The 13,204-nt window shown below is 31.9% G+C and overlaps 1 protein-coding gene across 3 annotated transcripts in view; it reads right to left on the minus strand.

The window, feature by feature from the left end:
- LOC126747791 (gastrula zinc finger protein XlCGF52.1-like) overlaps positions 1 to 13,204 on the minus strand; it is a 28,916-nt gene that overhangs the window by 3,881 nt on the left and 11,831 nt on the right. For 2 of the 3 annotated variants that reach the window (XM_050456608.1, XM_050456592.1), the window contains exons 2-6: positions 12,286 to 12,487; positions 12,111 to 12,221; positions 5,754 to 5,964; positions 5,490 to 5,693; positions 5,171 to 5,432 (exon numbers count right to left, since the gene is read on the minus strand). In XM_050456608.1, coding sequence (XP_050312565.1) covers positions 5,171 to 5,432; positions 5,490 to 5,693; positions 5,754 to 5,964; positions 12,111 to 12,221; positions 12,286 to 12,295 — 798 coding nt within the window. In that variant the 5' untranslated portion in view covers positions 12,296 to 12,487. The remainder of the gene's footprint in view (positions 1 to 5,170; positions 5,433 to 5,489; positions 5,694 to 5,753; positions 5,965 to 12,110; positions 12,222 to 12,285; positions 12,488 to 13,204) is intronic. The other variant, XM_050456599.1, reaches the window with a different exon arrangement.

Raw genomic sequence — 13,204 nt, forward strand, 5'->3', positions numbered from 1 at the left:
TAAGTCAATACTATGATTTTCTATTTTATATTTGCTGACTACTTTTAATATTCGGATGATCAGCTGGGTTTTGATTTCCTAAATACAAATACTTTATTGTTTGATATACACATCCCTGACATGTGTGCTGTAAAATTATTCAAATGTTGAACTTAAAACTGAGTATTTTTTTAAATCAACATTTATTTAATTAATTTTTACAAAGGTCAAGTTTATTTAAATTCAATTGATATTTTATTAATGCATTTTAGTTAATGAAAAATACATTATTTAAGTAATATGCTGATCAAGTTATTGCCTTGCCACTCTCAACATATCAAAATATCTAGAAAAAGTACTTTCCAATTTTAAAGTATGTTCCCGAAGATCAAGTTTCAGGAACTCATCTTAATTACCAGGACGTTTATTTTATCTACTGGATGCATAGCCTCACTCATTACAATTTTTTCTAAATTTTTAATATTGTGATTTGATCGTCATATACAGGATGTCCCATAATTTAGTGGACATAGAGCAACAGCATATACTTTGGTTGAAAATCTTACAATTTGGTCAGATTTGTCTAGTCCGAAAATTAATAATAATGGAGATACCGGATGTTAAACTTTTAATTTTAATTTCATACAAAAAGAAACATCATATCAGCACAAGATTTGGTAATGGAGGTTTTTGGGTGTCGCGAAATTCGAATTTAATGTTAATTTATGTGTAAATTCTAGAGTTGTGCTCTTGGTGACACTCCGACTTGATAAGAGCTATACAACTTTTTTGTTTTTTAGTGTATATGGATTTTTCATAGAAATCTTACAATTTCCATCAATAGTGCCACCTCATTTTAAAGAGACATGTAATTATACCAATATATAAATCAGAACCAACACACAAAATTTGCTTACACACACACACACACCATTGCCCTATTAGTCTTATGAGTACTGTCGCAAAAGTTTTTAAAAAAGCTTTAAAGAAGAGGTCCAATGAAATGGCCGGCGAGCTCACCAGATCTAACACCTTTCGAATTTTTTCTATGAGGTCATTTAAGAACTGTTACGAGAACTTCGATGATCTTCGGCAACGGATTATTACAGAATGTATATCTATTCCAAGTGTTTCAAAATGTGAGAAATGAGTTTGAGAATATATTATACGTTTGTTTAACTCAAAATAAAATATATTTTAAGCACCTAATTAAATAAAACAAGACTTCATAAAAACAGAATTTAATTTATACCTTTCTTTGACCCTGTATAAAATTTAGGAAAAATTCGAATGCAGTGCTTATTACACGTTTTACATACAAAGAGCAGTGCCGGTTTAACCAGGGGTCTTTTGGGTGCTATAGCACCGGGCGGTAAATCTTAGAAGTTTACCACAAAATTAGCTACTCCCGCCTTTTATTATTAAATTAATTAAATTTTAAAACCACAATCGAAAAAAGCGACAACTTATTTCAGAGATTACTATACTTCGCAGAACCCAGACCTATAAAAAATGTAAAAAATAAAAGGTAGGTATTTTATTAACTCAACCTCCTTATTTGTTAACAGACATCTATTATTAAAATCGTAAAGTGGAATATGAATGCGAAATTACGAGTTAAAGCACCGCCACCAACGGTAATTAAAATCGCCAATGCCCAGCCCTAGTTTCCTACTTGTACAGCTCCGCATTACTGCCTATGACAAGCGATAAAATTTAGCCGCCAATTATTTCAAAACAACAATTATTTGGCGGTGCAGTATAAAAAGAATTGGCGGTATAAATTATTGGTGATGTTAGAAAGTTTAGAATTATAGGTTTACTTTAAAATTACAGTAAGTTTGGTGTTTAGTTTAATCGGTGATATTATTCGGATAAGGATTTTTAAAAGATTAAACGGCAATTAAATACGGTAAGTTATGATTTTAGTTGTTTTTTTTCTTAATATTAAAAAAAAACTAGGAAATGGACGGACGAAAGTTATCTGGCTCGTATTGGCGCAAAAGAAAACTGGAAAAACAACAAAAGGAAAAGAAAGCTTTAGAAAACACTCTTAAACTCACAAGTTTTTTTACACGGGGTAACACAGACGTAGACGAGAGCAGAAGTATATGCGAACCTCAACCTGGACCAAGTACGAGCACTAGCCTTGCAAATGAGATGAATACCCAAGAGACCGGTCTTGAGATGGAGCCACAGGAAAGTCTTTTGCAAAATAATACAGTTGGTGATAGTATTATAGGTAAGTATTTTTGGTGATTGCATATTGCTTTTACGCATAATTTCAGTTTAAAAAAAACCTTAAAGACAAAATCCTTTGTAAATATTTTAATTGTATTTGAATGGTATAGAAATGTATTTATTTGTAGATGTAAAAACAGACGATTGGACCGAATTTAAGGATCCGGCACTTTGAAAGGATAGTCAAAATTTTGTGCAAATTCTTTTGGATAACTGGACCGAACAAATTCTTGATAGAATTGACTTTTCAATGTCTAAAAGAAAACATGGGGACCAAAATAGGTATGCTACCAAGCAAATTTTTTATAAGAAGCTAGTTAACGGTGAAGTAGTTCGAAGAGATTGGGCAATTTATTCAGAAAGTACTGGAAATGTGTTTTGTTTATATTGTTGTTTATTTAGTAACAAACAAAACCAATTTAAAACTGGATTTTCCTCGTGGAATAAATGCATTGAGAGATTCGACGAACACGAGCGTTCCATTGGTCATCTAGATAGTTTAAATGTTTACACAAGCCGCCAATTAAAGCGAGGAAAAATTAACGATGAGTTGGAAAAACAAATAAGTTGCAAAAAGGATTATTGGGTCGAAGTATTAAGAAGAATTATAAGCGTGATTAAGTTTTTGGCCTCTAGAAAATTGGCATTTAGAGGAACTGATGAACGTTTTGGTGAAAAGCGCAATGGGAATTATTTGGGTTTATTGGAACTATTAGCAGAATATGATCCGTTTTTAAAAGACCATATAAATCGAATGGCAAATTTGGGCAAGGGTAAAACGTCATACCTATTCAACGATATCTGTAATGAAGTCCTCACTATCATGGCGAATCGGGTTATTGAGGAAATTGCTAAACAAATTAAGGCGAATAAATATTTTTCAGTCAGTGTGGAGTCAACACCTGATATATCACATCAGGATCAGCTAACAATAATTTTAAGGTATTGCAATAGTAAAGGGCTTCCATTTGAACGGTTTATAGGATTCTATGATAACATTGGGCATGAGGCACAAAAGCTTGAGCAGTGCGTCATGGATATGCTAAAGACATTTAATTTGGACATTCAAAATTGCAGGGGTCAGTCATATGACAACGCAAGCAATATGAGTGGTCGATTTTCTGGATTGCAAGCGTGTATTAAGGCACATAATGAGTTAGCAATATATGTTCCGTGTGCCGGACATTCTCTCAATTTAGTTGTTCAAAATGCTGCGGATTGCTGCTTCGAAGCAACATCTTTTTTTATGCTAGTTCAAGCTTTTTATACATTTTTTTCGGCTTCTACACATAGATGGAACTTGTTGTCTAGTACAATAAGAGATTCATCAGGCTCTGAGAAATGGCTCATGCCAAAAAGGGTCAATACAACTCGCTGGTCTTCTCGCTTTGATGCCATAAAGGCGCTACAAAGTAGTTACAATTCAATAAAGACTTGTTTAAATAATATAGCAACAGATGTTAATGAGAAAAATATTGTAAGAGTCGAAGCAACTTCGTTATGCGAAAAACTTAATTTCTTGTCAAATGGGATAATCTTATCGTTTTGGTTGGATATTTTGCAAAGGGTTAACGATGTTAATAAAACTGTACAAAGAGAGAATTTGGACTTGTGTAAAACTTTTTGAACTTTTGATTTCTTACGTGATCGCTTTGACCATTATGAGAGCTTAGGAATGTTGTTAACAGAAAACGAAAATTATATTGAAAGGCGAAATATCAAACGAAAATTGCAATTAGGAGAAAAAAGTTCCGACGTAAATTTGAGCCAGAGAGATAAAATCCGCACGCAGTGTTTTTTTTTAAGAATCGATAATCTAAAATCTGAAATTATTCGTCGGTCAGAAATAGATCAAACATGTTCAAATACATTTGAATTTCTTTTTAAGATAAAATTAATAGAAGATGAAAATATTATCACTGTAGCAACCAAACTAAAGGAAAAATACAGCTCCGATTTAGATGAATATTTTCCTCAAGAATGTGTTCATCTAATAAAACTATTAAATTCTATATCAGAAATTAAATTAGAAACTCCATTAGATTTAGTTCATGCATTATATGAGAATAAACTAATATCTACATTTCCCAATATCAATATTTGTTTACGCATTTTTTTTTCTATAATGGTCACAAATGCAAGCGGTGAACGATCGTTTTTTACTCTAAAGACATCTACTATCACACATATCTACATCACTCTAATACATCTTCTATAATCGAAAAATTTGCGTCACTAAAAGCAAGAAAACAATCGTTTAAGTAATTTATATGCATTATTATATAAGTATATTTATGTGTAATTTATTTTTTACGTTCCTTTAAAACCAAAGAATCTGTTTTACTTTTTGTAGAAAACTTAAGAGTTGAGTTTGTTTTTTTTGGGAGTTTTAGTTGTAAGAGAGTTTATGCTATAGAATCGTTTATTTTTATTTGTATACTGGCGTTGGCCTGATGTATTTTTTATTTTGTTTTTTTGTAAAATTTGTCTGAACATTTTTTGAAATAAAAGTTTTTTCAAAAAAAAAAAATTTTTTTTTGAACGAGTTGGGAGGGGGGGGGGTGCGCTGTATTTTTGTAGCACCGGGCGGCAAACTACCTTAAACCGGCACTGACAAAGAGTTAAATTTAAGTACTCTGACACTAATAATTTAATTAGCTTCAAAGTAATTTAATTACTATAAAACTAATTCAATTACATTTTTAAGTAACTAGTAATTGAATTACTTTTTAAAAGTAATTGTGACAACCCTGGTTCTATTTATCACATTTTAATTATTGGTAAAATACTTTACTTTGAACTTTTGAAACAAAATTTTCAAAAAGTTCAAGTTGAAAATTCAGTTTGAATTAGTGAGTGAAGAGATATATTATGAATAATGCTATAAATGAAAATAGTATGATATTTACCAATCTTACCAATTAATTCATCATCGAAAAAATTTACTCACTTTTAGCACCCTCTCATCTTTATACTCCCTCTTACAGTGGGGACATCTATAATCCCTCACATCAGAATGACTCTTAATGTGCCTCTGTAAGTCGCATTTAGCCGCGAACTTTTTGTCACACAAATGACACTCGAATTTCTTATCACCAGTATGCCGCCGCATGTGACTGTCATAGTTAGATTTAATCGGAAAAGGTTTCGAACAAATTTCGCATACGAATTTCCAGTTTGACGAGTCGGTGTGTACTATAAGCTTATGGGTTCTAGAAACGAACGAAAATAATGAACAGAAACAGTTAGAACATTAGATGAAATATTACCTGATATTCTTATGAGTATTAAAAGTTTTGCTACACAAATCACATTTGTATTCCCTTAAATTTAAATGTTTCTTTTCATGATTGGTCAGGTCGGTTTTCGTTATGAAGCCTTTGCCACAGTAGGAGCACATGTTCGATTTAACGCCCTCGTGGTATTTTATGTGTTGCCAAAGGGTGGAGGAGGTCAAAAATCTCTGAGGGCATCTAAAAATGTTCATATATTTTCTTAAATAAATAAATTAAAAAAAGTTAAAATGGCGATACCTTTCGCAAGAATACGGTCTTATGTTCTCAGTTATTCCGTGTGTTTTTTTGCAGTGACTAATCAGCTTTGTACTAGAAGAAAATTCTTTTGGGCAACTATCACATATAAATGAGGTTTTTCTTTTTCTTCTCTGGGTTTTCATTTCTTTAGTCTGCATCTCTTGGTTTGTGGTGGGTGTGTTATCGTCATCGTTAAAATCAAGATATTCTTCTGTTATAAAAAATAAATAGAAAATTGTGAATAGCATAAAACTATATGTATAGGGCGAGTTAACAAGTGCGGGAAATATATTTGCTTATAATGTGCTCCTTTGATTATAAACACTACTTTCAAAAATTTTGAAAAGAAATGCTTGTAGCATCTTGCTTTTTAAATGCAGCAATATACTAGCATAAAATTTTAAAATATTCAGAATATCGAATTATATAATAGCCCTGGAGCGTGAGGGATCTTGTTGACTATTCTTATACCTACATAAGATACATACAGTGTGCTCTAGATTCCATTGGTTTAATATCAATACATGAAAAGTCATATATACAAAGTTTAATTACATGATTGATGATTTGTCATTGAGTCAAACTTTAAACTTCAGCGCAATGAGAGCATTGTTAATAGAGCATATAAACTTCTTGGTTTTGTAGTAAGAACCACTAAAAACTTCAAACAAATAAAATCAATTGTAATGTTATATAATGCATAACCCATTTAGACTATGCTTCAGTTATTTGGTCACCACAGACTTATTGATATGATTGAAAAAGTACAAAGGAAATTCTTAAGAGCTCACAATACCTTTCCTTACATGATCTCATATGAAAGTATGCTGACTGAATTCAATATGGTTATTAAGTATCATGGTGTACTATTTATTTTTAATATTGTTAATAATTTAAAGTATAGAAAATGTTACTTAATTAACACCATATCTTTTTTTGTAGTTCTTAAAATAAACTTGAGAATAAAAGAAAAAAAGCTTTCCAATGTTTAACTACAAGCAGTTCTCCTATAACTACAATGATATAAGAGTAATAAGATCATACTAAAATATGATAATCTGATGGCCAAATTTACAGATTTATTAAAGTAGCCAGGTTTTAATTTTTTACAGACAAATAAGTAGAGTTTCAGTTTTGAGCACTTTATTACCATTATAACCTAAGAGTATTTGAGCTAAATGGTCCCAAGTTATTTACAAAATAATTAATATCCCTTTCTAGTAAATATCTCCAATTATCTAAATTCTGAAGTAATCTTAAATTTTTAGGTTATACATTTTGGATATGATATATCGAGGGCTGGACGGCAGGACCTCGTAACCCTTAAAGTAAGAATTTTACAGGAGAGAAGAAAAATCAATTAAAATACAGAAAAAAAAATTCTCCGCGTTTTTGCTTTTAAGTTAAATTTCAAATTAATACGAAAATATAATAGGATACAAATTTTAATTAATTTTTATTTACAGATACATTTATGTCGGTTACAAGGTATTGCATTTTTAAAAGTGTTGCTTACGAGGTAATGCACAAAGAACAGTAACACGAAATTCATTAATCCATAACATTGTTTATTGAAAAACCGGTAAATAATAGCAACTAAAACAAATTTTATGGTTACAAAATACACAGAATAATATTAAATAAAATAAACTTCAATTCTAAATAAAACCAAAAATATTCTATTGTTAAATAAAAACTGTAATCACAGAAAATAGAAAATTCGTTAAAATATTGTCGATACAACAAGATAATCATTTTGCATCAAAAGGCAGATGGCCAATGGCCAACAATCTTGAGGTATACATTTTTTTATTGCTTGAAGATGGTCATACTTCGTTTTGGTTATTTTATTTTTTTGTTTATATAGGACGGGAAATTCAATAAGCTTAAAATGTTTGATTTTATTTGGACGATTGAAGATCTCATGAAATAATTCATCGTTAAAATCCAGTTTAAATCTGATAAGACCTCCATAATGCTCTAATGCTCGAATATCCGTCACAAGCGAAGTTTTTGATGGTTTTATCGACCTATATTTCATTAGGTCTTTTCTACTAAAATCCCTAAAAAAATCGAAATCTTTCGTTTTTGCCACGTATGATGTTGAATTCTCAAATAATCACTAGGTAAGTATATTTCTTTGTTTTTCGTCTTTGTAAGTCGCTTTTCTATTGCGCTATGCACTGAGTCACACTCCATTTGAGTATGACCCTTTTCAAGGAATTTTTGGGTGATTTTGATATCATAATATTTTTCACTCAGGTATAATAAAGCATTGGCCAAAATCGCATTTCTATTCTGAGCAGTACACCCATCAGAGTATATTATAATAGGTTTTTTGTCACCACCACTAAGAAATTTTTCTTTAAGAAAATCAAGCAAAAAATATGCGTATGTTGAGGCCTGTCCATCTGCTTGAGTTTCATTATACCAATAGCAAACTACTTCTTTAGTAGCCAAATTGTAAATAGTGAAATTGTGAGAACACAATTTAGTTTTGTAATACAGTGTACTCGCTGCAATCTGAGGCGATAGCTTAACAGCTTGCACATGCATTGTAATAACGTTACATCTTTCCAATAGTGCATCTGCTTTATATTTTTCTTTCTCAGCCCTGGCCCTATTTTTCGCATCTATGTGCTTATCAGATACGTTTCCATTTTTAAACGTAAAACAAAGATCGCACTGATCCTTTCGAGGAGAAAAAATAGCAATCTTCATTGATGTAGCAACCTGCCTTAATAGCTTAAAAAAAGAGCTTTACGATTTTCCGTCTGACATTCCTGTTGGTAAACTTTATACAAATCGTTCCAAGCCTGAAAATTTCGCTCTAGATAAAGCCTGTCTGTATCCTTCCTACAGTAATGGGATGGTAATTTATTTAATTTAGTTAAAAATGTGTCTAAAAATTCTCTATCTTCCTTAAAAATATCTAGACGCTTCACTTGGGTATCACGTGCTTTTACTATCCCATGATTTGCCGATAAAGCCCAAGATCTTGCAGACCATTCTCCTAAGCTTAAAGTATTAAGATATACATTGACTTACAAACTGGAAGGTGAGCATTGCTTAAAATAAGATGGTATTTCAATGTTATGGACCGTCTTGAATTTTCTGTTTCAGGTCTTTTCCTGTCACATACCTTTACTGTGGTTGCTACAAACACTTTTCTTTGTTCCCAGGACATCTCTGACCAAAATTTGGAAAAAAATTTTTTTCTATCATCATCCGTAAATTTTCGGCACTGTTTTGAGGGATCTTTGCAATTGCATCGAGGCTTTAGACGTCTTTTTTCTCGTGGAGTATCATGAAAAGTATTGTTTTGACCCTTCGGTTTCCTAAATCCAATGTATTTCCCTCCACTCATTCTTTGTTTTTTGTTGACTTCTCTTTTTCTTTGGCCTTTGGTCCGTTTCTTTATTTCTAATTGCATTTCATCTTCTGAACTAGAGCTGTTTTCTAGCAGACTATCGTCAGGCGTGTTCGTATCTTCAATCGCGTCTCCTGTGGCCATTGATTCTGGATCTGATTGAATTTCTGCGTCTATCAAACTTACTCGTTCTTTTGGCGTTGAAGTTTCGATCTCAGAAGTCTCTTAAGTGCTCTCTGGTTGCTGCTGGGAAGTACAAAGCCCATCTCTAAGAACTATCCCTTCTTGAATTGCGTCTTCCATCAGGCAACTTTTTTGTTCTTTTGGGTTTTCCTTTATAATTGAACTTCTCATCTCAGAGGTTTCCAAAGTGCTTTCGAGTTGATGCTGGGACATGCTAAAGTCATCTGCAAGAACTATCTCTGCCTCCTGGATCATTACCGCTACATCTTCGGGACTTAAAGCTTCAGCAAAGATATTGAAACTATTAAAATCGCTTAAATTGGTTCTGCCTGGGAGATTTTCTTGATCTTCGCTTGGGCTTTGAAGAGCCAGTGCATTCATCATAATTTTTCTTGTTCGGCTTGACATCTTTAGCTGTCGTGTTGGAAAATCAGCCTATAAGAGATACACATGTGTTAGTATATCTAGTAAAATTGTAGTAGCAAATATATTATTATATTAAGTACCTCTTCTTACGGGGTATAGCTACATACATACTGTTTTTCCAAAAAACGTAAAAGTTCTTAAAATAGATATTATTTTAAAAACTCTAGTTTCTCCTTATTCTTTTAATTAATTTATTGTTCAAAATATTTTAATATTTTTCTTAAAATCCTAACAGTAATTTTCTGTTGCCAGGCAAAAAATTAAATGGAAGAAAATTTTTCTTAGCAAAAAAATAACTAACAATGGCAGTATTTCTTATCGGCTTTTAAAAAAACTGTAGTCTCAGGTATAATATAAAGTTTTACTTACCTCTGAAGTGCTGAAACACAAAAACAGTACCTAGTAACCACAATAGAAGATAATAGGCAGGACCTCGTAACTGAAACATCAAAAAATGTGACTAATTACTAGCAAATTACTGACTAAAATTGCCATAAACATTTAAAATTACATTAGTTAAACGTGCATGTACCCAAATAAGATCACACCATGTAAAATAAAAAGAAAATTCAATGATATAAAAGAAGTTATTCTGGACTTACCTCTGAACACCACAACCGTTTACGGGAAACTGAGCGGTTACGAGGTAATGTGTCAACAATTTGGCGCGAAATAGATACGAGGTTATGTTTTCTTTTAAATTCTGCTTAACGGATTTTTTTTTTAATTTCAGTATTTTTCAATAGATGGCGAGACTAATTCTGAAAAGAAATATATCAAAATCCCATTTTAATAATTTTTACGGGTTACGAGCTCCTGCCTTGCGGCCCCCGATATTTTAATTCAACATGATGTCACAGTATTATTTTAGGTTTCAATGAAAGAATATTCCTGGTATATCTTTTTGTCAGTTCTGTGAAGTGAATTTTTGTTGACAAATCAAAATTAAGGTTTGCTATCACAATTTTTTCCTTTATAACTAGTTAAACACCTTCCATCTATCTTTCACTACTCTTATTTTTGATTGATTTAATTTATTCAGTAGGTCTTTAGACTTGACAGTTTTTCCATCCCAGTGTGGAAACTCAGTTTTATTACGCCTATATTTAAATGTGATGCTGCTAATGAAATGATCAATTACAGGAGTGTGTGTGTACAGTCTGTCATCCCAAAACTTCTAGACAGTCTTATTTATGACCAAATTAATTTTTATTGCAAAGAACTTCTGTTAAGTGAACAGCATGGCTTCAGTCGTGGCAAGTCTGCTATTACAAACTTGTTGCTGTATCAGGGTGCTCTGTTAAATGCTTTGGAGAGGGGTGAACAAGTGGATGTAATATATACAGACTTTTCCAAGGCATTTGACAGTGTCAACCGTAGCTTATTACTAGAAAAATTGAGACTTTTTGGTTTTTCAGATTGTTTGGTGGCCTGGTTTGCAAGTTTTCTTTCTGACAGATTTCAGCAGGTACAAACTGGGGATGCTAGGTCGCATCTTATCAGTGTGACCTCTGGGGTTCCACAGGGTGGTCACTGTTCTCCCCTGTTGTTCAATATTTTCATTAAGGATATTTTGGTGTGCTTTAAAAATAGTAATTTTTGTTATTTGCCGATGATTTAAAGTTTTATAGGGTGATCAGTTCAGAACAAGACATGGTTCTCTTGCAAGATGATCTGAATAGATTGTGTGAATGGTGTGTTGGTAATAGTTTGGTTCTGAATGTAGGTAAATGCAGTTACATTAGTTTCTACAAAAGAAACAAACGGGTAACTTCCTCCTATACTATTGATAATGTTAATCTTAGGTACACTGAAGTAGTAAAGGACCTTGGTATCTTTTTTGATGAACAATTGAATTTTAATACCCATATAAATACTATTATAACTAAAGCATCTAAGGTACTCATTCTTAATGGTTATCCCATATTTTTTTAATTACACCTTTAATAATGAATAACTTCAATGGCTACTCCAGCAGAAGGATTTGGGAATAATTTTTGATCCCACTATTTCATTTTCTGAATACATTTTATGTAAAGTAGAAAACACCCAAAAAACCTCTGAATTTATTATTAGTATCTATTAAACTATTTTTGTGGACTCTTTTTAAAATAATGTTAACCTTGATTCCTTAATTACTTTTGGTTTAAACAGAATAAACACTCACCAGTTAAAAGTACTTTATATAGCCTAAAGGCAACATTATTATGTGTATTTACTTGTCTTTGTACCTCTAACTATTGACTTCATAGTATGTAAGTGGGTTTTTAACTGTTGATACATGTAACAAATAAGTAAAACATAAAATGAATTATATGTCCTAAATAAATTTTTAATGTCATAAATTATACATTTTTCAAAATTGTTAGGTAATTTACCTTCACTGCTAAAACTTTCTGGCGGACAATAATCCTCCTCATGCTGCATGTCCACTTCTTCTTCTGCCTCTTCTTTAGCAACCTTATGGGTTTCATTATTAAATTCGTCTGCTGATATTATATCCAGAAAACTGTACTTAAAAAAAATTCTGTAAATTATTTTACAAAGTTTTACCTATAGCCATGTTATTTTCATTATTTATATCCAAAATTAAAGATTCCACTGGCACTTTGCTGTCAGTTTCTTCTTTTATGACTGACACTGGTTGCAATCCTCGCCTAGCTAGGTCTGATTCGATGCATTTCGCCCGAAATGCATGTACTATATCTAGAGTTTTAACACAGTCGGGACATGCAAAGAATGTTGGCGACCACAGCTGACAAAAGAAAAAGAAAGTTAATGTATAATAGTTTGATTAGTTATAATGAGTTTCTTTATCACAGTGTTAAATGTGGTCATTAATGAAAAGCTTACTGCCCTAAAGTACTTTTTCATAGCAGATAAAACCTGTATAAAAGAATAAATTGTTCTTGATCTTTGTTGATTTATTCTTCAAAGCTTGATTCCTTTTTTGTTCTGTAGAGCCTCAGGATAAATCGAAGTAAGACAAAAACGAGAGAGCTCAATTTATAAATTGGAAAATCAATTCTTAGCTAATTGCAGGTAAAATTAGATCCCATATAACAGACATAGATATCCGTACCTCAGAGCAAAAGTGTATTAAGTCCAAAAAAAAAACATTTTTTCTGGTTTTTATAAAAATATTATTTAAATTTCCCGCTCTTTTTGCCCATTCAATCCAATGGTGATATGGACATAGAATATTGTAAACCGTATTAAGTACACCCAGTTCTAGAGCAAAACAGTATCCAACAGTAACAGTCCAAGATGATATCATTCAAACATTAAGAGAAAAACAGTATAAGTCCAAACGTTTGTTTCTATTTGATTTGTTGCGTTTTATCATTCAGCGAGTCATACTGTATAAGTGACCAAGTCCCAGCGAAAAACTCTGATAAAATAGAGTCGCCAATCTTCGAGGGTAATTTATTTGTCGAAGGTTAATATTTATTGCCAATAATATTGTTGTTTT

The sequence above is a fragment of the Anthonomus grandis genome, chromosome 2 (assembly GCF_022605725.1).
Source record: "Anthonomus grandis grandis chromosome 2, icAntGran1.3, whole genome shotgun sequence".
Lineage (NCBI taxonomy): Eukaryota > Metazoa > Arthropoda > Insecta > Coleoptera > Curculionidae > Anthonomus > Anthonomus grandis.